The 27,694-nt window shown below is 43.2% G+C and overlaps 1 protein-coding gene across 4 annotated transcripts in view; it reads left to right on the forward strand.

Moving 5' to 3' along the window:
* Positions 1-27,694, forward strand: part of LOC147101758 (nuclear receptor subfamily 6 group A member 1) — a 395,609-nt gene that overhangs the window by 264,532 nt on the left and 103,383 nt on the right. For all 4 annotated transcript variants that reach the window (XM_085965661.1, XM_085965660.1, XM_085965659.1 and 1 more), the window contains one exon: positions 24,857-25,087. In XM_085965661.1, coding sequence (XP_085821787.1) covers positions 24,857-25,087 — 231 coding nt within the window. The remainder of the gene's footprint in view (positions 1-24,856; positions 25,088-27,694) is intronic.

Raw genomic sequence — 27,694 nt, forward strand, 5'->3', positions numbered from 1 at the left:
GCACAGAATGGGAGGTTTTTACTCTGCCAGTGTACCAACATTTATTTTCAAGAATTGTTTCACAGAAATAATAAATGGTGGATGTAAGAATCCAAGTCAGCCAAGAATCAAAGTTACAACCTGGCCATAAATTGTCCAGGATAGAAATTTTCTAATTTCTAATCCATTTGTTGAAATATATTTGAAATTAATCTTGATGCTCTTTCCCATACCATTTATAAAATCCAGATCAAATGATTCTGTTGTCATACTGTAACTCATTAGTTTCCCTCCAAGTGTGAATTTGTGGAAGTGAATACTTCATTGCTTGGTGCCTTTTCTGTTAGCTTGGGGCTACAAATATTCACTGAAGTGTTAATGTGGCTTTTGAAGAGGATGCATGTGTAACGTGCCTGACTATTGCATTATGAAGATGCAGATGTCATTATATGCCATTCATGTTAATCTGATGGTAATATGGTGCATTTTGGTTGCGGGCAGATTTTAAGCTATTCTCTTTGTATACTTGACAATTTTGACTAACCTAGTAAATGAAGCATTATTTTCCTCAGCAAATCAGAGGATATGCTGTTCTATTTTATTTTATAACATAGATGTGTTATAGCAGTGAAATATAATGCATTATATTATTGTGGATCTCTCATGGTATTGCTCGGACAAAATAAATTACCCTTCTCCACCTCCTTCCACTGCAAAAAAAATGACAGGCTGTGAACCCTGACCATGTTCCACTTGGCCCTCTGAACAAGGAGATTCATTTTGAAAAATTGTTTTCAAAAAATCGCTGGCCTGGACTCCACCAGTTGAGCCACATCTGCACACATGGAGGGTGGTAGACTTCACCTCACTGGCATACCATACTCCACAGATATGGCAGGTCCCAGCTGAGTGACTGGGCTGGTAACTCCAGTGTAGGCAGTCCTCGGACCTGGCCCTGCCACCCCACCCCCACCCCCCTCCCTTGGCATAATTTTCTTGTAAGAGGTGGAAAGAACCTCTAAGGCAAATTGGAAACTTACAGAAACAGCACAACCAGATCTCTGCCATTTTCTGGGGCAGGGTGGGGGTTGGGGGAAGGATTATTGTAGAAAACTGGGGGACCCAGTTTTGGAATTTTGGACCAGAGAGAGAGAAAATGAGAATTAACCATCCCATCACTATCCAAAAAGTACACTCTTGTGAAAATGTTAACAGGTGAAGTCACCCACTCTCTTGTTTTTTTCCTAGCCAACAAATTATCTAACGTTTACATGGAAGATCACCCCACCCTTTCTACCCCCTCCCCCTGTACTTTTAATTCTTGTGAAAATGTTTACAGTTGTAGTTGGCTGTTTAATAGAGCGATACCTGTAATATCATACTGTTAATATTTGAGACCAAAAGCAAAACTGATAATCCTAAATAACTTTGTTGTCAGATCATTTAATGCAGTTACTCATTAATCTACAGTTGTTATTGGACAACTTTTTAAAGCTATTACTACTATCTCCTAGTCAAAAGCAGCTGATAACTTGAACAAATTATCTATCAATAAGCTACTTTAAAGATAAGCCTTCTAATATCAATTGACAAATAGTGGCTCTAAGTATTATAATAGTGAAATAGACTGCAATATGTCAAAGATGACATGCAATATATATTTTTTAATTATCCTCTTAACTTTTTAAGAATCTTTCCATTGAACTCACCTTTCTGGCTTCTACCAATGGACAGTCTATAGCCAACTTTTAGAGTGCATACAAGAATGGTGCACATTCACTTACCTTCATTTTTCTTGCACTTGCTACCTCCCCATAGCATAATTGAGATTGGGATTTTCATAGAATCATAGAAATTTACAGCACAGAAGGATGCCATTCGGCCCATCGTGTCTGTGCCGGCTGAAAAAGAGCTATCCAGCCTAATCCCACTTTCCAGCTCTTGGTCCGTAGCCCTGTAGGTTACGGCACTTCAAGTGCATATGCAAGTAGTTTTTAAATGTGATGAGGGTTTCTGCCGCTACCACCCTTTCAGCCAATGAGTTCCAGACCCCCACCACCTGGGTGAAAAAAATGACTCCTCAACTCCCCTCTAATCCTTCTACCAATTTAAATCTATGCCCCCAGGTTATTGACCCCTCTGCTAAGGGAAATAGATCCTTCCTATCCACTCTATCTAGACCCCTCATATTTTATACACTTCAATTAAATCTCCCCTCAGCCTCCTCTGTTCCAAAGAAAATAACCCCAGCCTATCCAATCTTTGCTCATAGCTAAAATTCTCCAGTCCTGGAAACATCCTCCATAAATCTCCTCTGTACCCTCTCTAGTGCAATCACATCTTTCCTGTAATGTGGTGACCAGAGCTGTATGCAGTACTCTAGCTGTGGCCTAACTAGTATTTTATACAAAATAAAAACAGAAAATGCTGGAAATACTCAGCAGGTCAGGTAGAATCTGTGGAGAGAGAAACAGAGTTAATGGTTCAGGTCGATGACCCTTCGTCAGAAAGTTCTTAACCACCTTATCTACCTGTCCTGTCCTTCAGGGATCTGTGGACATGCACTCCAAGGTCTCTCTGTTCCTCTACACTTCTCAGTATCCTACCATTTATTGTATATTCCCTTGCCTTGTTAGCCCTTTCGAAATGCATTACAGTACCTCCCACTTGTCCAGATTGAATTCCATTTGTCATTTTTCTGCCCACCTGACCAGTCCATTGATATCTGCCTGTAGCCTACAGCTTTTACCCTCACTATCAACCACATGGCCAATTTTTGTCTCATCTGTAAACTTCTTAATGATGCCCCCTACATTGAAGTTTAAATCATTGATATATACCACAAAAAGCAAGGGAGCTAGTACTGAGCCCTGCGGAAGCCCACTAGAAAAAGCTTTCCCGTCACAAAAACATCCGTCGACCATTATCCTTTGCTTCCTGCCACTGAGCCAATTTTGGATCTAACTTCCCACTTTCCCTTGGATCCCATGGGCTTTTATTTTTCTGACCAGTCTGCCATGTGGGACCTTGTCAAAAGTCTTGCTTTTGATTTTGGCATGAGTCCCCCAGTAACTGGCTTTCCTTTCTTTTAAAAATTGCTTTGCATCTGTAATTCTGATTATGTGCATATTTACATAGAAACTGTAAATCAGTCTTTATTATTTAAAAAAATTGTTTAACTAAAGTTAGTTTTATCTCTTGCCTTTTTTTAAAGCCTGGGATATGGAAGAAGGCGCTAGGAAAGATGTTCTAGGTTGAAAGTATGCAGGTAGATAGGAGATTAAATTGTAGAAACTGCTTGTAGCAGTAGTGGGGAATTGGAGGGGATGCTGCGGATTGCGATGTTGGTCGTGGGGCTTAGGAATGGGAGAGGTCATGGTGTATGGGGGCATAAGTGGTGCGAATGTCTGGAAGATAGGTGTAGCTTATGTCACCACTGGGAATTCTGAGGCGTAAGAAACAGATCATCATGGAGTATAGAAGCACTAGGTGTGTGGCAGAAATGGGAGAGTGGACTTTGCGTGTTGGAACACTGGGATTGCGGTGGAGGGGTCTGGGAACATTAGGGAGGACTTTGCTGGGTTTGGAATATTGGGAGGGTATTTGCAGTGTGTCTTGGACAACAGTACAATAATAGGGGGCTTCTCCAGGGTTGGGTCAGCTGATGGGAGATTGGTACAAAGTGTTCATTATGGGGAGAGTGGAAGTGGCAAGAGGTACCAGAGAAAAGGTGAAGTGTGGTGCTGTTCAAGATTGGTGGGGGGGTGGGTTCCAGTCACAGCAGACAGGGCTTCAGTGGCGGCTGGGGGAATTTTGTAAATCTTTCCCGAACAGTGCCCTGAAAAAACTACTATTTAAACTAGAAACTGCTAACTATTTCTTTCAAATAATACAGGTTTGCTCAGGTCGCGGTAAACAATATCCCTTTCCGCAGTTCAACTGGATTACCCCTCCGTGACTGGAGCCCCCGACCTGCCACAACCAGACCCCGACACTCCAGCTCTAAGCTGGCTCAGTTGGCTGGGGGGGGCGGGAGGGGGGTGGAATTGTCCAACAATTTTGGAAACAGCATTTTTAAAACAAATACCTCTGAGCATTTATTTTAAAATTGGGTCATTGCTAGGAAAACCCTCTTCAATAACCCCCACTGCAGTCTCCTCCCCCTGTGACTGGTCTCTGAGCTGACCTCAAGATTGTGTTTTGGGCCTCAAGTTCCAGTTGCATTGGGGGAAGGTGACAGCAACAGGGGAGAAGATTTCTTAAAAGGGTTTTCTCAGCACTGACCTATAATTCAAAACAATCACTCCTCATTTCCCTAGGTCATTGCTGAGGATCCCCCTGTTATGAGTGACCCCCCCACCACAATTAGATTCTGAACCGCAACTTGACACAAGGCTGACACAAAATACAAACATGTTAGAGGGCAACAGCAGCAGAGAGCATCACATTACAGTGGGGGGACCTGGCCATGGTGACGGGGGAGGGGAATTAAAAAAAATGGTTTCCCCCAACAGTGACTCTGGAAACCATATGTTTTAAAATAGATGCTGCTGAATTTGAAATATAACACCTTAAAATGTGCAACGGATTGCTTGAATTCAGAGTAAAGTTACTGAGAATTCAAAGCCCAAGGTCAAGAGGCAGACCATGTCAATCCCACAATGAAGACTTTTTTTTGCACGAAGCAAAAAGCATGGGTCATTGGTAGCTGAAGTCCGTCTCATGATGCTGACATTCTTAAACAAGAGGCTTGCATTAATTAAGGGTGACAATTTCAAATACCAAGGGTCAAGAGTCCGTAAACTATGAGGCCATAGTGATCGCTTGGTGGGTTTCATGGAAATTTCTTCATGATTTTTAAAGTTGCACCTTTTTTGAGAAATTCTTCTGGGTATGTTGGCTGCTTTACTTGAAGTTGCTTTACTTGAAAGTAGATTACAGTTTCAATCAATTACTGACCTTAAGGAAGCATTCTTAAGGTCTCAGTGAGCAGCTGATGCTTATTGTGCCTGTGAAATAGCTGCATCATGTGGCACTGTGGCCAATTTCTCACACATTCTACAGCAGTGTGTAACTGTGGATTGATATCATTAAAGCCATGTGTAAAGGCCTAAGATTGTTTCCCCTTGGTGTTTTATGGGCCCTTGACGATGGCCTCTGCATGCCTGTTGGCATCTCTCACTAGTAGTATTCTTTCTTTGCTGAGACAATTAGAACAGAGCTCCTGCAGAACTCTGTTATTCACAGTAACCATGGTATTCCTCCATCGGTTTAGGGATTTACAGGGATAAGGGCATGGGGCAGGGTTGAGGTTGAACTGAGTATCACTGGATGGGGGGAAAAGAGAGAAGCATAAACTAGCTACTTGCCAATGTCACAGTTTATCTGATAAACTGAGATAACAATGATGCTATTCAAGGTTGTAAATTACTTTTTTCTTTATCTCTTTTTAAATATATAGAGAAATAAACTTAGCAGTTGCCTTGGTGACTTGAGTAAGAATTCTTTCAGTTAGAAAGTTAAAATAGTCTGCTGAAATGAAAACAAATGGTTGCTTTTGTGATTCTTTTTCTGCAATATCTGTTGAAAGCATTTTTCTATCTGTTAAGGATACTTTTAAAACTTTCTTAAATCGCATGTAATTTAAAATCGTTCATGTTAGAGTTACTTTGTAATATCGTGTGTGTACATAGAATTTCTTTGCAATCTTCTTTAAATATCTCTGGTAATACTGCAGCCATAATGTCACAAAGATTCCCAGTATACAATTGTAAACATCATAGTGCTGAGCCTCGGCACACCCCAACAACAGTAAGATTTTTTTTCTGTTTTTATTTTCTAGGCACCATCCCATTTTTTCACCCAAAATGAGCACCGATTTACTCGTGTATGCTGTTAGACTGCTTACAAACTTGGCATTGTCACTTTAGTGTTTCGGTTAAATTTTCACCTCAAAAGATTTATCTGGTTACATCTATAATGTGGCTGTGTGAACCTTCTAGATTTAGGATTTTTAAAATCTATAAAACAGCCTTTAAAATGAATGAAAACCCTTTTTTAAAAACAAAGTTGCCCCACCTCCGACAACAACCGGCATTTAATGTAGTAAAATGTCCCAAGGCACTTCACAGGAGCATAATCAGGCAAAAACTGACACCAGAAAAGGAGACATTAGGACAGGTGACCAAACGCTAGGTCAAAGACTAATACAATAGCAAAATACTGTGGATGCTGGAAATCTGAAATAACAACAGAAAATGCTGGAAACACTCAGCAGGTCAGGCAGCATCGAGGAGAGAGAAACAAAGTCAACGTTTCGAGTCGGGGACCCTTCATCAGAAGGGTCTTGGAGGAGGAGAGCGAGGCGAAAAGGCGAAGTGGTTTGGGTAGTGAATTTCAGAGCTTAGGCCTAGACAGCTTGAAGGCATGGACATAGGACAAGTGTAAAATAAAGAGAACAGGCACGTGGGTCTTTCTGAACTCTCTAGCACTCTAAAGGTTAAAATGTATGTTCTGTGCTGTATTTAGGTCTTCCATAGGCTGTTGACCTACTTCCAAGCCTCTGCCAATGTTTTACTCGGGTTAATTGTGAGGAGTTGTGCAAGCGGACAGCAGATGACTTGCTCTTCAGTCTCCCCTTCCTGTTGGTGAAGCCCAAGGCTCTGCACTGTGCCAGATCCTGATAGTGCAGCTATGTTTGAGAATTTGCAATGTGTGCATAATCGTGGGCGTTAACCCCTGTCTGACCACTCCATTGCATAGCATGTTGGAGGAATAACATTCATCATGTATAAAGAACCATTAAATTTATAATTTGCTGATCTCAGTTAAAATGCAGTTTACAAACTGCTTGAGAATTGCTGTTCATGCTACCATCTCATCATGTTGATTTATGAGGAAATTATTGAACGCACATTCTATCAATGATTTCAAGTTTTAAAGAGATTTTAACCAGACCAACTCTATAGTCAATGTATGGGTCCAAAGTGGAACAATATTTTATGACGCAAAGAGATAACATAGACTTAAGCAGATAGGAAGAATCCTGTATGGATCCAATTTGAATTTTGTGTATTAATATAACCGTGTTTTTCAAACCACAGCGGCATGAAACATGCAGTATTTCACAGCCATTTATTTTTGTTTTCTGCAAGCTTGAAAAAGACTTTGGTTAGTGAGAATCCTGAAAGAATTTGTTTTTCACAACTGTGTCTTCACCCAGAGAGTGGTGAACCTGTGGAATTCTCTACCACAGAAGGCAGTAGAGGCCAATTCATTAAATATATTCAAGAAGGAGTTAGATATATTTCTTAAGGCTAAAGGGATCAAGGGATATGGGGAGAAAGCAGGGACAGGGTACTGAATTTGGATGATCAGCCATGATCGCATTGAATGGTGGAGCAGGCTCGAGGGGCCGAATGGCCTACTCCTGCTCCTATCTTCTATGTTTCTATGTCACTATGTGGTGCAGTATAACTATAGCTGATAAATTTGAGGGTGTACTATATTTGCATATTCAAACCCGAGAACATACCCGCACGTGTGTGCACAATTCCTGAGCCTCTGATTTTTTTTATTTTTACCATCCCCCTCACAAAGACATGTCTATACTGTAACTCATGTCAATCCATCTATACCACTCTAAAACTGGCACTGCTATTGCATTGTAGTACAGTGGCAATATTAATATTGCATTGGATTCTTTGAATTTAAGTTCTGGGAGATTTTAGCTATTTCACAATCAATCTCACTGTGTGTTGAAGTCAAAACTCACTGCATGGTCTCCTGATCGGATTCAGTCTTACCCAGGACCCCAAAACTCCTTGGGCTAAAAATTGGATTGGACACAAAATGGGCATGGGGATCGCGATACACGATCAGCCCACACCCACTGAAAAGAATGTAAACAGCACGCGACCTTCGTCCTGCCTGCTAATTATGATTGCAAGGTTCAGCCCAGCGCTGAACGCATTGTTGAGTGGCTGAACACTCGGCAGGGACCCCAAGTTTGTGCGGGACTAGTTCCAATTAATTAGTCTCCACTTCTTAAAGGGGAGGTGATTCTGCCTGCAGCAACTGCTGGAACTGGTTGTGGAGGCTTGTGTGACTGAATAATGGCTCAACAGGCCAGAGAAAGGGCTTCAAGGTTCTCGGACACAGCACTAGAGGCTTTAGTGCAGAGTGTGGAAAGGAGGAGACAGGTCCTCTATCCGCAGGAGGCCCTCCAGGCACATACTGCAAAGGCAGTGGGAACAGATAGCCGACGCGGGCAATGTCAGCAGTGTTGCCCCGAGGACATGGATGCAGTGCCGCAAGAAGTTCAATGACCTTACACAAATGGTCACGGTCAGTGAATGCATCTTCAAAGGCTGTCTCCCACCAGCTGCACCACTGGCCTCACACACTACTCAATGCACTACACCCCCATCACTCTCCTACCAACAATCTCTATCAATCACGACTCAAACCTCACATTCATAGCTTCACCTTGCCCTCACACACTTACCATTGCTGCAAGCCTCACACCCACATCTCTCGCCTTGCACACACTGCCAGCTATTCAACCATGACGGGCACATCACCCAAACACATTGCACCACACTCACTGATGCACTTCCCTCTCTCGCTGGGCAAGGTGGCTCATAACCAGGCTCCTAACCAAGGTAGCAGCTAACTGGCGGGGGATGGGCAAGCCTGCATATCTTTACCCAGGTGGAGGAGATGGTGATCGGCATTATTGGAGGGGCCGTCACTGAGGTCATGGCGAGCAGCGAGGCTGAAACCATTGAAGATGATGGTATGCTCATGCCTACTCCTCCTTCTTACAATCCCTCATCCCACAATCTCTTCTCACTTACAAGCTGCTGATGGTGTAAGCATGCAGATCTTGCTTTCCCCCCTCCCCTCACCACAACCCTACCCTTGTGCCTTTCTCCTTTCAGATACGCAAGAACTTCAACCTGGCCACCCAGTGCAGGAAGAGCAAAAGGAGAGTGAAGCAGTAGATGAGACACTGTCACTCGATCTCATAGTTGCAGGCACCAGCTCAGATACTGGCACTGCGCATACGTTAGAGGGTAGTATAGAGTTGGGATCTGAACGTGGTGAGTCACCGGGCATGCGTGGCCTGCAGCCAGGGCAGGGGGAAACGGTAACGCAGGTGCCAGCACCCCGGAGGCTGAGGTCGCACACAAGTTCTGCTGCAGAGGACTTTGATGAGGACTTCGATAGGGCGGCCTACAAAAGGCGGCTCATGGGCATGCACACAGACATGCTTGGTGCATTGGCAGGCCTGCCAAAGAGCCGGTTGTCACCGTCAAGGAGCATGGAGGAGTCTGGCACCAACTTTACACAGGGCTTTGCGCAGAGCTTAGATTTCCAGCATGGAGGTGATGGGAAACTCCATTAGCACACTTGTGGACCCAACCATAATGCAGGGTCTGATGGCTGATGTCTCAGCAATTACAGCATGTGTGGAAGTGACCCAACATCTGAGTGCTTCAGTGGAAGCTCAGACTAAAGTCATGCAGGCTCAGACTGTCCTAATGCAGGCTCAGCTTGCTGCCACACAAGTTCAGACTGCTGCCATCGTGGCTGTGTTTACCAGTGCTGGAAGGGGCTTGCAGGGTGTCACAGCAGTCCAGCAATCTTGTCTTCCAACCAATTACTAGGATTGCTGAGGTGCTGCCCTGGAGGGAGTGGCAGTGGCTCCGTGGAGCATGAACCTGCTGTCCTCTCTCAGGATGACAGCATTCGTCTTTCCACCACTGCCACACCGCGAGTGCCCTTGTTGCCTGTCAGCCAGCCAGCCCACCCAGACTGCTACCGCCCATGTCAAGATGGTGCAGTCCGCAGCCGGGCCTTCTAGGCCCACAGATGCTCGAGGTCATCCTGGATTGATTGATTTATAAATTTGGTTTGGAATGTTTGTTTTGTGGTGGCTTTCATTTCACCATTTGGCCACGAGGACGCTGTGATGTTCCGAGGGTCGATAAGTTGGGGAAGCGTTGAGCAACGGGGATCTGGGGTTTCATTCAGGGGAACCGGAGTCTGATGGTGCACTCACGGACAGCCCGTGTGGAACATGGATGTGCAGGCCTCTTCCTCTTCTTGCTCTTCCTCCTCTTCTTCCTCCTTCCTGCTCCTTTCTTCTTCTTCCTTCCTCCTTCTCCTCCTCCTCCCTCCTTCCAGCCACCCTCAGGTTTGACATGGCGGCTGGAAGATTGCTGGCACAGTGGATTGGCGCAGGATTAACGCATCATGACTGCTGCCAGGATAGCAGGTATTCACCAGCATGATATGCTGGGCGTGGTCGCACACCAACTGCACATTAAGTGAGTGGTACCCTTTGCGGTTATGGTACATCTCACTATTAAAATGCGACGCCTGCAAAGCCACGGGTGTGCAGTCGATGGCACCCTGCACCTTGGCAAAGCTCGCTATTCTGGCAAAGCCACGCATACGCTCCTCCTGCTTCTCTCTGTTTAGAGAGAAGACAATGAAGTCCCTTCTCCTAGTGTACAGAGCCTCTGTGGCCTCCTGGATGCAGCGATGGACAGCGAACAGTGCGATGTTTGCTATGTCGCCTGTTCCAGCCTGGAAGGATCTGCTGGGGAAAAATTTCAGATCGATGGTCACCTTGAAGGCCACTGGCAGCGCCATCGTCGCCCTGCTCAGAGGCTGCCGGTCTGGTTACAAGAGATGGCACAGTTCTGTGACCACCTCCTTGTTGAAGTGGAGCCACCGAACACACTGCTCCTGGCTTAGGTGCAGGTAGGAGACGTGCTCCTTGAAGACATTAGGTGGGTATGGCCTCCTGCTGAGAGCCCCTCTCCTCCTTGTCTTCTTTGCTGCTTCTGTTCCATCTCCCTCTCATGCTGCAGCGCACAGGGGACTGCAACTATAGCCCCCATGACTGGGAGCAAGTAGTGTACTCGGAGGCCTTCCAGTAGCAGCCAATGCCTTCCCAATGTCCAGCAGCACTCCCTACACACTTTACCAACTTTTCAAATCTCTACCAGCAACCCGGTACTCCTACAAACTCTGCAAGAGCCAGTACATAGCAATAAGCAATTAACCTGCGAGTTGAATGTATTGCTTTAAGTAGCGCTGGTGGGGGCGTCCCTCGTGCAGCTGAACGCACTTTCAGCTGTGTGTGTTTAGGAGAGACTGTTGAATGGAGTGGCGATGTCGAAAATGGTAGTTGTGCGTCAAATCAGCATTACATGCTGACTGACGTCACAATCTGCATACTGCTGGTGCACACATGAACCGTCCGTGCTATTGCCCTCACCAAGATGGCAGGCTGCGGCCGAAGTGGGCGGAAGCAAGGTAGACACCATTTTTCTTCAAAACCAGCCATAACTACCGGCACTACAGAGCTGAATTTTGCAGCCCTTCTGTCTTTTCTTCCTCCCATAATCTGCAGACCCTTAAAAGCCAAACTTGGTATGATTTACCTCCTTTCACTTATTTCAACTTTAGTGGGTTTTTTTGCACACTGGGTTTTGGACCTGCTGTCCTCCGCCGAAACTCACTGCTCCAGAATCGTCCTGGAATGCAAAGATAACCCCAGCTTCACTTTTTCACTACAAACCCTCCTCTTAAACCTCTCTCCCCCTCCACCCTTGCCTCCAACAACAAATAGGAGGAGCTCCTGAACTTCTTTATCACTAAGATTGAGACCATCCATTCAGCTGTCTCTGCCACATCCCTCCCTTCCACTAGCCCACCAAGCCAAACTTTCCATCCTGAGCTAGCCTGTACTCACATGTTTCTCTAGTTTCTCTACTATCTCCCCTCATGCCCTCTCTGAGCTCATCTTGTCAGTGAGACCAACATCCTGCTCTCTCGACCCTATTCCCACTAAATTACTGACCACGTAACTTCCCTTCCAGGTTCCCCATGCTAGCTGATACTGTAAACGGTTCCCTCTCCTCTGGTACTGTCCCCCTCCATTTCAAATCTGCCTCATCACCCCACTCATCAAAAAAAAACACCGTTGATCCTTCTGTCCTTGCAAACTACCACCACACATCCAACCTACCTTTCCTCTCCAAAGTTCTTGAACGTGTTGTCGCCTCCCAAATCTGTGCCCATTGTTCTCATAACTCCATGTGCAAACCTCTCCACTCAGATTTCTACCCTTGCCACAGCAGTGAAACGGTTATTAAAGTCACAAATGACATTGTACGTGACTGTGACCATGGTAAACTATCCCTCCTCATCCTTCCTAACCTGTCTGCAGTCTTTGACATGGCTGACCACACCATCCTCTTGTGATGCCTCTCCTCCTTTGTCCAGTTGAGTGGGTTTGCCGTCACCTGGTTCCACTCTTATCTATCCAATCATAGTCCGAGAATCTCCTGCAATGGCTTCTCTTCCTGCTCTCATATCGTTACCACTAGTTCTCCAATGAACCATCCTTGGCCCCCTCCTATTTCTTATCTACATGCTGCCCCTTGGCGACATCATCCGAACCACGATGTCAGATTCCACATGTGATGATATCCAGCTCTATCTCACCACCACTTCTCTCGACCCCCCCCCCCCCCCCCAATTGCCTATAATTTGTCATGCTGCTTGTCCGGCACCCTGTATTGGATGAGCAGAAATATCCTTCAGTGAAATACTAGGAAGACCAAAACCATTGTCTTCGGCCCCTGCCACAAATGCGGTCCCTAGCCATCAATTTCATCTGCCTCACTAGCCACTGTCCTGAGGCTGAACCAGGCTGTTCAGAACCTCGGCATCCGATTTGACCATGAGCCGAGTTTCCGACCCCATATCTTCTCCATCACCAAGGCCACCTACTTCCACCACCATAATATCGTCCGTCTCCTTAGCTCCTCTGCTACTGAAACCCTCATCCATGGCTATGTTACCTCCAGACTCGACTATTCTAATGCTCTCTTGGCCGGGCTCCCATTTTTCACCCTCCGTAAACTTGAGCTCATCCAAAACTCTGCCTGTATCCTAACGCACACCGAGTCCCGTTCACCCATCACCCCTGTGCACACAGAACTACATTGGCTCCTGGTCCAGCACCACATCAAATTTAAAATTCTCATCGTTGTGTTCAAATCTCCCCATGGCCTCGCCCCTCCTTATCTTTGTAACCTCCTACAACCCTCAGAGAACTCTTGTGTTCCCCTAATTCTGGCCTGTCATGTATCCCTGATTTCCTTCGCCCTACCATTGGTGGCTGTGCCTTCAGGTGTCTCGGCCCCAAGCACTGAAATTTGCTCCCTAAACCCCTCTACCTCTCTCCTCCTTTTAAGGTGCTCCTTAAAACTTACCTATTCAATCAAGCTGTCCTAATATCCCCTTATAGGGCTTAGTGTTTAGTTTTGTCTGATGATGCTCCTGTGAAGTGCCTTGTAATGTTCTACTACATTAAAGACACTGTATAAATGCAAGTTGTTGTTTAGAGTTGTTAATTTAAAAAAAAATTAAGAATTCTGTAAAACAATGTACTGTAATTTTCATGCAACTTCCAACATCACAGACAGACAGTTGTATAAGGGTTAACAGCTTAGTAAAAAATAACATACATGGTATTTCATATAAACCTGTTATGTGTTCATACGTTAATATTTGAAGAACCTCGTTTCAAGGCACACATTTTTACAAAAGGGCAGTCACGGACATTGCAAAAACATGCACTTATAGTTGTAGGCAATTTTGTATTACAACATACTTGATTGTTTCTGTAAGGAGAACTCCATCTTGTGGTCATGGTATCCCTGATGCAATGAAGCTTTTCAATTGCCATTTCCTGCTTTTGTGTCTGGACTGTACTGGTAAATGTCAAATTAACCTGCATAGGCCTTTAAAGGCAAAAATTTTAATTTACACATTTGCTCTGTGCAAATTGGCTGCCGCGTTTTCTACATTGCAACCGTGACTACACTTCAAAAGTACTTAATTGGCTGTAAAACGCTTTGGGAAGTCCTGAGGCTGTGAAAGGCGCTATATAATTGCAAGTCTTTTTTTTCTTCGTTTCTATATAGTCTCACGCTGTCTTGTACAAAATAAAAATAAGTTAAAACTTGTTTACAGTAATTCTATAGTTATTTAAAAATATTACAAATGTAATTATTTCTAAGGAAGCACATAACTCCAAATTCATACTGCAGATTTGTAGCTGATAATAAATGAATGGTCAAATATAAACAATGCAATTCATTTTCCTGATTTATAGTTCAGATTAAAATCTCCCATCTCTTGACATGCTTTTGGGGGGGGCAGGAGTGGGGTGGGGGAGTTGACTGTGGCTGTGGAGCAGGAGATATACAAGTAGCTTATATGTAGCTAACAATATTATACCCATGTTCATAAATGTTACACCCCTATTCAACAAAGGGGTGAGGGATAAACCTGGTAACTACAGGCCAATCAGCCTAATGTCAGTGGTGGGAAAAGTACTGGCGACCATTGTCATGGACAAAATTAATTCTCACTTGGAGAAGCATGGGTTAATCAGGGACAGTCAGCACGGATTTGTTCAAGGTGAATCGTGTCTGACTAAACTTACTGAGTTCTTTGATGAAGTAACAGAGGGGGTTGATGGTAGTGCAGTTGATGTATATATGGACTTTCAAAAAACATTTGATTTAAAGTACCCCTGTACCATCAAACAGGCTTATTCGGAAAATAGAAGCACATGTTATTAAAGGGACGGAACTTGGGTGCGTAATTGGCTAAGGGATAGGAAGCAGAGAGTAGTGGTGAATGGATGTTTTCCCAGACTGATGCAGTGGGGTCCCTCAGTGGTCAGTATTATGATCATTACTTTTCTTGTATATAAATGATCTGGATTTGGGTATAAGGAGTACAGTTTCAAAGTTCGCGGTTGATACAAAACTTGGCAACGTATTATTTGTGAGCAGGATAGTAACAGACTTCAGGAGGACATAGACAGATTGGTGAAATGGGCAGACATATATGGCAGATGCAATTTAATGCGGATAAGTGTGTAGTGATGCAGGTGGGAGCGCAATGTTGAACGGTAGGAGTATAATGCTCGGGACCAAAGGAACGGCCCCCAACACTCGGGTAAGTCGCGGGGAGGGTGTTTTTGTGAGGGGATTGAGGAGAGAGGAGCCCGGAGCAGGGGAGGCCTAAACTTTGCCCGGAAGAATATTTCTGCTCCTCCTGACCCCACAAACAGATTTTTTTTTAAAGTTAAAAAGGCCTTACCCCTTTGGGCCTCTTCTGTCCCCAGGTAGGTTAACCTGGTGAGAAAGCCACAACGGTTTCCTTGGTCAAAGGTTAAAATAGCAGTCGGGCTCCAATCCATATTTGAAAAAGGAACCCACTGTTTTCAGCTGAGTGTCCTTCTCACCTGCCCAGAAGAGCTGGTTTAAAATTGAAGACGGCGGGGGGGTGGTGTGAGGGGAGAGAGTGGGATGTCAGCGAGTAAGTCCCAAGTGATTTTAACTGCTTGTCTGGTTTCCACTGGGTGGGAAGGGTTAAAATCGCCTTTTATTTTTTGAACACTTGCCTGAAATCTCTCATTTGATGAATTTCTTGTTTCAAGTCCAGTTCTATTTAGCCAAAGTCAAACTCTACAGCCATTTCCATTACTTATCAACAGTTCTGATCTCCACTGTTCATCCCTAGTTCTTGAAAAATCAGAGGTGCAGAATGGAGATCTATGCCACTTGTAAACAAATTACACAATTGCAGAATTCAGTCTCTACTGCAAAATTTAAAAGGTTCATATTTTAAACATGGTGTACGGTAAGACAGAGATTTACTCTCAAACTTTAAGAATATTCTGGAGCAATGCTACTTTAATACCACTGGGAAGATGAATTCAATCATAAGCACCAGGGTAGCATATTAAGATGATTCTGCTATGAACTGAATACCTCTCTTTAGAGATCCACTGTAACATTACAGCCAATTGCCTGCAAACTTCTATCCTTGCAATTGTTAATTTTCTTTTAAAAATTGTGCAATTATAGGGGCAAAAGTATGAAAAAGATTTAGCAGTAGGGTTGCCACCTGTCCAATTTTTCTGGCAGGACAGAAAGCTAGCTAGATAAGCACATGAGGGGAAAAGGAATAGGGTTATGCTGATAGGGTTAGATCAAGTAGGGTGGGAGGGGGCTCGTGCGACAGCGCAGACAAGTTGGGCCAAATGGCCTGTTTTTGTGCTGTAGACTCTATGTAACTCTGTAACAATGTGTTTTTACTGGGTAACTATGAGTGTGTGGCCAGATTTTAATTTGATTTTTCTGGATCACACATGATCTGAGCTGCTAATTTATCCTCAGACTTTTCAAGCAGTTTCTGGTGAGTCTTACAAATTTTCAATCTCACGTATACAGGTATTGATTTGTAGCACACCGTTTCCTGCCCAGTTATACAGTCAGCTACCACTGCTACCCAACTTGAGCATGGACCTCTGGACTTGTGTGTGCATGTGGTTGAGCTAAAATTGTTCAACTGTGTGTTACCCTGGTCACGGATGGGAGGTTTTTTATTAGTTGTCAGGATGTGGCCAACGTCAGCATGGCTGCATTTATTGCCCATCCCTAGTTGCCTTGAGAAGGTGGTGGTGCGACACCTTCCTGTGCTTCATACCAGTTGTTTCACGTCTGAGTGGCTCGTTGGGCCACTTCAGAGCGCATTAAGAGTGAGTCACATAGTTTGGGACTGAAGTCTTGTGCAGGGGTGGCAGGTTCCTTTCCCTGAAAGAGATTTGTGAACCGGTTAGGTTTTTAACAACAATCCAGCAGCTTTCATGCTCACTTTGTTCCAGCCCCTAGATTACCAACTTTATTAATAAATGATGAGTGTTTCCTAATAATAAAGTAAAAAAAATTCCATTTAATTGCCCCTTGAAATAAAAATTATATTTCGAAAGCATGAGTATTGGGAGAACAGCAGAAGCAGCAACATTAACAGTGTGACTGCAGATCGTTAATCTAGAGGGATAAAACAGCCACATCAGAGAAACAGGTTACAGTGTGGTGTGCTCTGATTTTGTTTTTAAATATAATAATTATATTTAACGAGAAAGTGGAATCCCAAGTCTTGCATTGTTTGAAATGATAGTAGTTAGGAGAGAAAAAGAAGAGAAAAAGGGAGAACTGGAAATAGAGAGAAAGAAAAGAGCAAAAGGAGAAGTGAGAAAGAGATGGAGACAAAATATTTGAGACAGAACAAAGGAAATGGAGAAAAATGAAATTATATTAAAAGGAAAATAATAAAGCACATGGGGTAAACAAAGACTGATATTAAAATGCCTTTTAAGCATTATTTTAAAGATGAGTGTGAATTTAGGTGTTTCATTAAAATAATTTTTGAAATGTCGATCTCTCAGTGGAAAGATGCATGCAAACTTTGTTGTAAAAATGGCAGAGGGGCGGGTCAGGCGTATATTGCTAATGAGCTTTCTGTCAAATCTTTGAAATGTTATGTGCAGTGTGGGTTCTCTGTGGAGCTGGCCTCCACACTCGGGGAGGGGCAGGTAACGGAAAGGAACAGAGACAGAAAGGGGAAAGTAAAAAACCAAAGGGAGAATGAAAGAGACAGACTGACTTCCATTAACCCATTAAAAAAAAAAGGAATAAAGTAGTATTCCATCCAGACCTTGGTAATAATGATGAACCAAGTAAGTGGACCTTGTTTGAATCTTAATGATAATATCTGATGTAATTTTTGCTAAAATAACCTGTTAAAAGTCAAATTAAGCAACTGCATTGTTGGCATAATTTAGATTCTCCTGAAACCACATTCTTCTCACATGCACTGCCCTTCCTTGTTCTGGTAGCAAATAGGTCATAACCTTATTTAGGAGTAATGTGCAAGAAATTAATTTCACTATGACTTATTGCTCTAAAACTCACTTGCATCCATATGAGAGCTAAATATTCCTTTTTTCTTCATTACTTATATAAAGAACTACATTAAATATTATCAGTTGGTAACTTATACTCGTGTGTTATTTTAAGGTTGCATTCTCTAAGCTTTTCCTTTTGTTTATCTATCTCAAATGAAATTTGAAAAATGGCTCCCAATGTTTTTTCACTTTCTAACTTTGTCCTTCATAGATGTATGTATTTAAAACTCCTCTTCCTAAAATTCATAAACCAGAGTTTTTAAAAACCTCTTGTGCTCAAATAATTAATTTATTGAAAATATCAGCTATGAATATAAAAACCTTTGGCTTTATTATAATGTAATAAATAATGATATAACATTGCAGTCAGCATTTGGATTTCAGAGCCATGCAACCTTCCCTAGCTTACCCTTCTGACTAGACCAATGGACTTGGATGGAAGCATTTTCCCTCCACAAGACTGCACGTCTCATTACACTTCTTGGGATTGGTAAAATATTTGCCACAATACTTGTTCTTGATGACTGTACTTGCATCAGAAGTGCAATAATCAACCTGCAGAAGGAGCACAGTCAGTGGGAGTCAAACACAGAAGCTCCACTATTAACTCAGTCTTGGGGGCGGGGGCCGAGACGGACGGTAAACTGCTCAGACCTCAGCAGCATTACGCCCAGGAGATTTTAACTCGGTCTCCTGCCCAAACATGGTGATAACTTTCTTATTGTTAGCAGCAACAGTGTTAGTAGTTCCTCAACTTGGACAGCTTCTTGCCAATCTGAACAATGTTTTCCCAATCCATTTAAACCTCTTGAATATAGTGGTTTCCCCGAGCTCTCTCCCATAACACACCACATATGAACAATGGTTAGACCAATTCAGCTCTAGCGGGATCCACCTGTGTACTGCACTCAGTGTCGCTGACTCCCTTAATTGATGGGAGGGCCAGTTCAACCCATTTGTTTCCCAAGTGATTTGTTCATCACAGCAGTCAAGCTGCTACAAACCGCTCGATCTTAAAGTAGTTTGGCAATTCCTGCAACACTATTCAAGACAGCAACAAGGCCGTTTAGTGGATTTTTGGTGAGATAACACAGTAGTTGTAAAATGCATCAATAAAGCACAGAGAAAGCAAAATAGTTTTTCAAATCTACACAAGTTCTTGATACAACACACACAAGATGATAATGAGGAATATCTACAGGTGTTTGTGTGTATGTAGCCAAAGGTTGCTGCGTTTTAGAAAATTGCAATGTACTTTACAGTGTGAGTTTAGCTATGAATACTGCCCAATATTTGATCAGGCAGTGTATGGAGAGTTTCAGTAGTTATTTGTGCGGTTGGGAACAACTTTTAGCAGTGTTTTTTGGCATTCTACCTACACAGGCCTGGACTTGCTTCTCACTACTTCTGACCGTATGATACCATTGAGAGATTTTCACTGCTCCCTCCTCCCAACTTAGTGAGGGCTTCTCAAGAGCTGGTATAGAATTCTCTATGGGCATACTTGTGCTTGCCATTATTATGGAGGAGCTTTACAGGAGGAAGCAAAGGAGTCCACCAGATACTACCCCCTGCCCCCTCGTCTCTCCCCCCCCACCCCCCCAAACCCGCAGTTTGGTCACATACTGCACTGCTGTCTCTGGTTATGAAGATGATGATCGCACTCAACTTTTAGGAACATAGAAACAGGAATAGGCCATTCTGGTGAATCTGCACTGCACCCACTCTAAGGCCAATGTATCCTTCCTGAGGTGTGGTGCCCAGAACTAAATGCAGTGCTCCAGATGGGGTCTAACCAGAGCTCTGTACAGCTGTAATGTAACTTCCATCCCTTTGTATTCCAGCCCTCTTGAGATAAAGGCCCAACATTTCAATGGCATTTTAAATTATTTTTTGTAGCTGTCCACTAGCTTTTAGTGACTTCTGTTCTTGAACTCCTAAATCTCTCTGCTCATCCACAATTCCTAACTTCTTGCCCTTTAGAAAATACACTGGTCTATCTTTCTCAAGTCCAAAGTGGATGAACTCCATCTGCCACAGTTTTGCCCACTCACTTAATCTTTCAGTGCCCCTTTGCAACTTTCTGCTCCCATCTACACTTTTATGGCACAGACTCATTTTAGGCAGCGACAGAGGATCTCGATAACGTTAGCCAGGGTGCAGTATGGGAAGGCATTCATCAGGTAATTGATGCATTTTACAGGAGGGCTGTGGAATTCACCTTTGGCCTCACACCAAGACAGCAACGAAAAAGAGCCATCCAATTTAATGGGGTTTCTGGCTTTCTATGGTCCAGGGTGCAATCGATGGCACCCACATGGTTTTGCGAGCTCCCACAGAAAACCCACCTCAGCTAGTTCAACAGGAAGGGCTTTCACTCCTTGATATATACAGATTGTAAGTAACAAATTGTCACACTGCATTCATCCTTCAAAATTCAGATGTACAGTGGCTCAAATAGCAGCAGAAGAGCGCTACAATGAGGCAAATGCCTCTACAAGAATGGTTGTTGAAAGGACAATTGGGATCTTAAAGGGACATTTTCGTTGCCTGCACAGGTCGGGAGGGGCTCTGCCGTAAGCTTCAGCTCGTGTACTCTGCATAGTTGTAGCCTGCTGTACCCTGCACAGCTTCACGATACAAAAATGTCTGAACTTGAACATTGTTGTCTCACTCTCCCCTGCCCCCTCCACTCACACCCTCAACAACAGCTGCGAGGAGCTCATGGACTTCATTATCACTGAGATCATCTGTTCATCTGCCTCTGCTGCTTCTCTTCCACCCCCTCACTTTCTCTTCCTCTTGCCCCCTGAGCCCAGCACCCATGTCTGTCTTCAGTTTCTCTCCTGTCTCCACTCATGTACCCAGCAAGCTCAACTTGTCCATGAGACCTAACTCCTGCTCCCTTGACCCCATTCACACTAAACTGCTGACCACCCAACTTTGCTGCCTGGCCCCTGTGCTGGCTTACATTGTAAATGGTTCCCTCTAGAGGTTTTAAAAATTAAAAGTTTTAATAGTGAATGGGGAGAAACTTTTTCTTTGTTTGAACAGGCAGTGACAAAAGCCACCAATTTAAAATTGTCACTAAAAGCGAAGAGAGAGTTTAAAATAAATTTGTTTATGCAAAGGGTTATTGGAGCTTGGAATGCTTTTCCACATGGAGTGGTTAAGGCAGAGAGACCATTGCATCTTTTAAAGGAAAAGTGAATAAATATTTGAAGCAGAGGAAGATAGAGCTATGGAAAGGGAGCAGGGCAGTGGGATTAGTTTCGGATTACTCTAGCAAAGAGCTGCTACAGGCATGATGGGTCAAATGGTTGTGCTGTAAACTTCTATAGTAGCCAGATTCGCTCACTTGTATTTATGCAACACATGAATAGGATTCCATAGAGAAAGTTTTAGTGCTAAAGTTCTGAAAGATTTTTTGATAACCAAGAAATAAACAGATGAAAGATAGTTCTGGACAGAGTCTGTCCAGGGTGGGAACGAACAGGACAAGACTGAGAATACTCGCTTAGGAAGCAGCGGCCCAATATCCGGTATCTAAATTTAAATATTCACAGCTGATTACTTCCGGCTCGAGAATGTCCACCAATCAGATCAATATATTTTTCAGGATATACCTAGTTCCATTTCATTTCTGTTATGTTGTTGCAGGAAAAATACATATTCTAATCAATTTAGTTAGCGTATATGATGTGTGTTAGACAATTCAGGTTTACAAGAACCAATTTCCCTAGGTTTCTGCCACCCTCACGGGCGCTAAACAGGAGCAGTGCACTTGAAATCCAACCTTGGGATCACCTGGATTTCCTGTTCTGCTGGTGATCAGAGCAGGAAAATCAGGGGTAGCTCCAAACCGCTTAGGCTTTTAGCTATCATGTGGCCATGGTGTGTAGGACCTTCTGGTCATGATTCGATCAGAGCCTGGGTGGGGGGCTAAAATTGAAACCGGGCCTAATTGCAATATACACCAGCGTGGCCCGGGGACTCCTGTGATCTCTGCACATCGTCATTCCCTGTTCTGTGGCGCCCAATAAGCGATACACCAGGGAAATGAGACGGAAGACTGGGAACATTTTTTGCAGTCAGGAAAGCCAACAAAAAACCCTGGGACAATATCAAAGGGGAGGAGTCATAGAGTTATACAGCACAGAAAGAGGCCCATCGCGTCCGCGCCGGCCATCAGGCCCTGTCTAATCTAATCCCATTTTCCAGCATTTGGTCCGTAGCCTTGTATGCTATGGCATTTCAAGTGCTCATCCAAATGCTTCTTGAATGTTGTGAGGGTTCCTGCCTCTACCACCCTTTCAGGCAGTGAGTTTCAGATTCCAACCACCCTCTGGGTGAAAAAGTTTTTCCTCAAATCCCCTCTAAACCTCCTGCCCCTTACCTTGAATCTGTGCCCCCTTGTTACTGACCCCTCTACTAAGGGAAAAAGTTCCTTTCTATCTACCCTATCTATGCCCCTCATAATTTTGTACACCTCAATCAGGTCCCCCCTCAGCCTTCTCTGCTCCAAGGAAAACAACCCCAGCCTGTCCAGTCTTTCTTCATAGCTGAAGTGCTCCAGCCCAGGTAACATCCTGGTGAATCTCCTCTGCACCCTCTCCAAAGCAATCACATCCTTCCTATAGTGTGGCGACCAGAACTGCACACAGTATTCCAGCTGTGGCCTAACCAGCGTTTTGTACAGCTCCATCATAACCTCCCTGCTCTTATATTCTATGCCTCGGCTAATGAAGGCAAGTATCCCATATGCCTTCTTAACCACCTTATCCACCTGTTCTGCCTTCAGGGATCTATGTACATGCACACCAAGGTCCCTCTGATCCTCTGTCTTTCCTAGGGTCTTACCATTCATTGTGTACTCCCTTGCCTTGTTAGTCCCTCCAGTGATCAGGATCTCCATCCCTTTATCCTGACTTATGTGCCCGAGGAACTGAGCATTCCCCAGATCAAAGGCCAGAAAAATCAGCCCTGTATTGATACTACTTTAATCAGGGCTTTGGTTCAGTTTTATTCATGGTGTTAACCTGTATATGTGGAGAGCAATTTTAGCCCTCCTGAGTTGTTAGCACTGTTGCTCAACTACGGAATTTGAGTATATAATCTGGTCGACACTACATCGCCTACATTACTGAGAGTGCTCTGCCTCAGCCCATCTGCTGCTGAAATCCTAGTCTATGCCTTTGTCATCTCCAAATTCTACTATCCCAATGCTCTTCTGGCCAGTCTCCCATTGTTCACCCTCTGTAAACTTCAACTCCTACAAAACTTAATTTGCAATACCGAGGGAGTGCTGCATTGTCAGAGGTACCATCCCTCGGATGAGACATTAAACCATTTATCTGACTGGGTGGACATTAATAATCCAAAGGCACGATGAAGAAGAGTAAAGTGTTCTATAGTTTTGACCAGCATTGTACCAAAGAAAACAAATTAACTGGTTATTCAACTCATTGCTGAGATCTTGCTTTGTGCAAATTTGTTGCAGCTTTTACCTACATAACAACATTGATTACATTTTAAAAGTAAATGAAGCTATATCACATCCCTTGCCCTCCCCATGCTTATCTCTTCCATGAGACCCACCTCCTGCTCCTTTTCCACTTAACTACCTCTCTCGGTGGGCCCATGCTAGCCAACATTGTTAATGATTGCTTTTGCTCAAAAACTGTCCCTTTCAAACTGTCATTACCTTCCCCATCTTTGACCCATCCATCCACTCCAGGTACTGCAGATGTTCTTGCAACATGTGTTACAGTCCTGTCAGAACCTCCCTGAATAATCTTAGCCCACTCAGACACTATTCCTCAAATAAGTCCAGGAAAGTTCACCTCTGCTTATGGCTCAGAAGTTGATTGCAGGAGAGCGTAGTCCTCCTCTGGTGCAATATCACTTTCTTGGTATCCCTCCGTTCCTCCTCCCTAATAATAAATGTAGCAGATTCTCTTGGGAAGCCCATTGTCATAATTTATAGGACCTAATCACCAACTTTTCACCAACTCGGAGAGCCAGCAAAATATTTCATACAAACCATGCAGAAACACTTAAAAAGCATCCTTTCATGTTTGGCCTTTATACTCCCTTATATCAAGTGTAACGCCTCTTATAGAAGCCAAACAATCATGGACCCCAGTTGTAAATGTGTTTTTATGCCTCAGTGCAGATCTAGTGTGAAGGCTGGAAGATAACTGGGACATCTGTCTGTCCCTCCCTTATAACAACATTGAAGTGAAGTTCTTTGCTGTTTCTGGCAGAAGCTTTCTCTGCTGTGTGTCACGCCCACCCGTGATGCACATTATGAGCAGAGACTGAGTGCAAGTTATCCTTACCTAAGTTTCCTTCCGGTTACACTTTCATTGCCTTGGCATGCGTATTATATCACCGAGATGCTACATTGGTATTATGAGAGCAGCCTTAAAGAGGTTACAATGCATATTATTAAAAATCAAGTCCAACTGTTCTTTCTGTTTTGAGTACTGATTTCAGGGCTATTCCTATGATGTGAATTTAGGAAATAAGGATTACTTTACACTGAATAAGTAATCTACTGTTTGCGTAAAGGCTAGAGTTTTCAAGTGAGCAATCGAGAGAAAAAGAGACCCAGCCTGTTCATCCTTTCCTGATGGGTATAACCTCGGAGTTCTGGTATCATCCTTGTAAACCTTTTTTGCACCCTCTCCAGTGCTTCTATATCCTATATATGGCGTCCAGAACTGTACACCGTACTCAAAGTGTGGCCTAACCAAGGTTCGATACAAGTTTCACATAACGCCTCTACTTTCCAATTCTATTACTCTAGAAATAAACCTTAGTGCTTGGTTTGCTTTTGTTATGGTCTTATTGACCTACATCACAACTGTTAGTGATTTGTGTATTTGTATTCCCAGATCCCTTTGCTCTTCTTCCCTATGAGGAAATATTTATTTCTAAAGTCCAATTAAATATTTTATAAAAATCTTACCTCATAGTCTCTACAAGTTTATTTAATTTGAGTTTTTCTTTCCCTTTCAGATGATCGCACTGATCAGCGAACCTGCCTTATCTGTGGAGACAGAGCTACGGGTCTGCACTATGGTATTATTTCATGTGAGGGATGCAAAGGCTTTTTCAAACGTAGTATTTGCAACAAGCGGGTTTACAGATGCAGTCGAGACAAGAATTGTGTCATGTCACGCAAGCAGCGAAACAGATGTCAATATTGCCGGCTGCTTAAGTGTCTCCAAATGGGCATGAACCGAAAAGGTACATTAGTTTTCACCATCTTTGATATCATTGACTTTATGCACTAACCAAAAAATGTTGTCTTAAACTGTCTTATTTTGATAAAAACTGACCTGAAGGTAGCTAGAGTTCAGTTGTAGGACAGTCTTCTGTCTGATACTTAAGTTCTGATACTTCTCTTTTGATTTTCTTCCCCCAAAGGTTTACATTGAAATTTGCAACACAAATAGAATATGCAAGTTTCATCTGAAGAATTATTCAAAGTAATCCTCTTGTACAGCTAGTCATGAACTTGTCATGATTTTTGGACTCTAGGGGAATCAAGGCATAAGAACATAACAAGAATTTAGAGCAGGAGTAGGCCATACAGCCCCTCGAGCCTGATCTGCCATTCAATCAGATCATGACTGGTCTTCGATCTCAAGTCCACTTTCCTGCCCTAACCCCATATCCCTTGATTCCTCGAGTCCAAAAATCTATATCTCAGCTTTGAATATACTCAACGACTGAGCATCCACAGCCCTTTGGGGCCAAAGAATTCCAAAGCTACACAACCCTCTGAATGAAGTAATTCCTCCTCATCTCAGTCTTAAAAGGCCGACCCCTTATCCTAAGACTAAGCCCCCTAGTTCTAGACTCTCCAGCCAGGGGAAACAATCTCTCAGCATCTATCCTGTCAATCCCCCTCAGAATCTTGTATGTTTCAATGAGATCACCTCATTCTTCTAAACCTCAAGAGAGTATAGGCCCAGTCTACTCAATCTTTCCTCATAGGACAACCCTCCCATCCCAGGAATCAATCTAGTGAACCTTTGTTGCACTGCCTCTAAGACAACTATATCCTTCCTTAGATAAGGAGACCAAAACTGTGCACAGTACTCCAATATTCCAGAAACACACTTTATATATATATACTTGCATCTACACGCATTTCCTCTTTCAAAATTTTACTTCGTGTTGCCATTCTTTTCATCAGTTTTGAGTGAAAATGTTCCCATTATAAGTTTGTATCCAAAATTATAATGGAAATTGCCTATATAAACCCATCACCCTGTAATTACACAATCTTTCCCAGAAATTACTGGAATGCTTACTGAAAGTTTTTTGTGTGAATGTTTTTGACTACCAATTTTTTCTGTTACTGAAACTTGTGTCCAAAATAATACACAATCATACAGCACAGAAGGAGGCCATTCAGCCCCATGTGCCTGTGCCACTTTTGAAAGAGCTATCCAATTAGTTCCACTTCTCTGCTCTTTCCCCATAGCCCTGCAAAATCTTTCCTTTTCAAGTACTGTATATATCCAATTACCTTTTGAAAGTTTCTATTGAATCTGCTTCTACCACCTTTTTAGGTCATGCATTCCAGATCATAACAACTGGCTGCATAAAAAATAGTCTCCTCGTTTCGCCGCGCCCCCCCCCCCCCCCTTTGTTCTGTGTCCTTTGGTTGGTTTACTGACCCTCCTGCCAGTGGAAAGTTTCTTCCCATCTACTCTATTAAGCACCTCATAATTTTGAACACCTCTATTAAATCACCCCTTAACCTTCTCTGCTTTAAGGAGAACAATTCCAGCTTCTCTAGTCTTTACACATAACTGAAGTCCCTCATCCCTGGTACCATTCTTGTAAATCTCCTCTGCACCCTGTCCAAGGCCTTGACATTCTTCCTTAAAGTCTGCTGCCCAGAATTGGACACAGTACTCCAGTTGAGGCCTAACCAGTGATTTATAACTTTCTTGCTTTTGTACTCTATGCTTCTATTTATAAAGCCAAGGATCCCATATGCTTTTTTTCAAAAACAGACTTATCAACTTGTCCTGCCACCTTCACAGGTTTGTGTATGTGAACCCTCGGGTCTCTGTTTCTGCACCCCTTTAAAATTGTACCATTTAGTTTATATTGCCTCTCCTTGTTCTTCCTTCCAAAAGGCATTATCAACATACATTTCATCCTTTACCTGAAAGTTCATTGCAGTGGCTATGTTGGTATATTTTTCTCTGGTTACTAATATGAGCAAATAAGTCAGTGATATAGAACCGGTTTCCCTAGAATACCAATGGCCTAAGTTATGTTGGTATTTTCAGTATATATGGATGATCACAATTTGTATTTTTAAAAATCTTGTCAGTATGTCTGAAACATAGGTCAGTGTGTTTGTAATACTTTATTGAGCCTCCAACATTTTAAGTCGTCTGTATTTTAATTGGATGAATACTGGCAGCTGTGACGGTGGGGACCTCAGGAGCAGGCTGAGAAGAATCTTTTTAATTTACAGATATTTTTAAAAACTGAATTCAAATGCTCAAGCTGCCATTGTGGGATTTGAACTCACGATGTCTGGATTATTAGGCCAGTAACATAATGACTATGCTACTGTACACCTACAGTGTGGCCCTTTTAAGGGGTATGGTAGCATAGTGGCTATTTTACTGGACTAGTAATCCAGAGGCAATACACTGCGGATGCTGGAAATCTGAAACAAAAACAGAAAATGCTGGAAAATCCTCAGCAGGTCAGGCAGCATCTGTGGAGAGAGAAACAGAGTTAACGTTTCAAGTCGATAACCCCTATTTTTTTCACATGGCAGCTGTTTATGATTCTGCCATTCCCATTTATCCCATCTTT

Source organism: Somniosus microcephalus, chromosome 23 (assembly GCF_052327205.1).
Source record: "Somniosus microcephalus isolate GS21.2 chromosome 23, FLI_Smic_1.0, whole genome shotgun sequence".
In the NCBI taxonomy this organism is placed as follows: domain Eukaryota; kingdom Metazoa; phylum Chordata; class Chondrichthyes; order Squaliformes; family Somniosidae; genus Somniosus; species Somniosus microcephalus.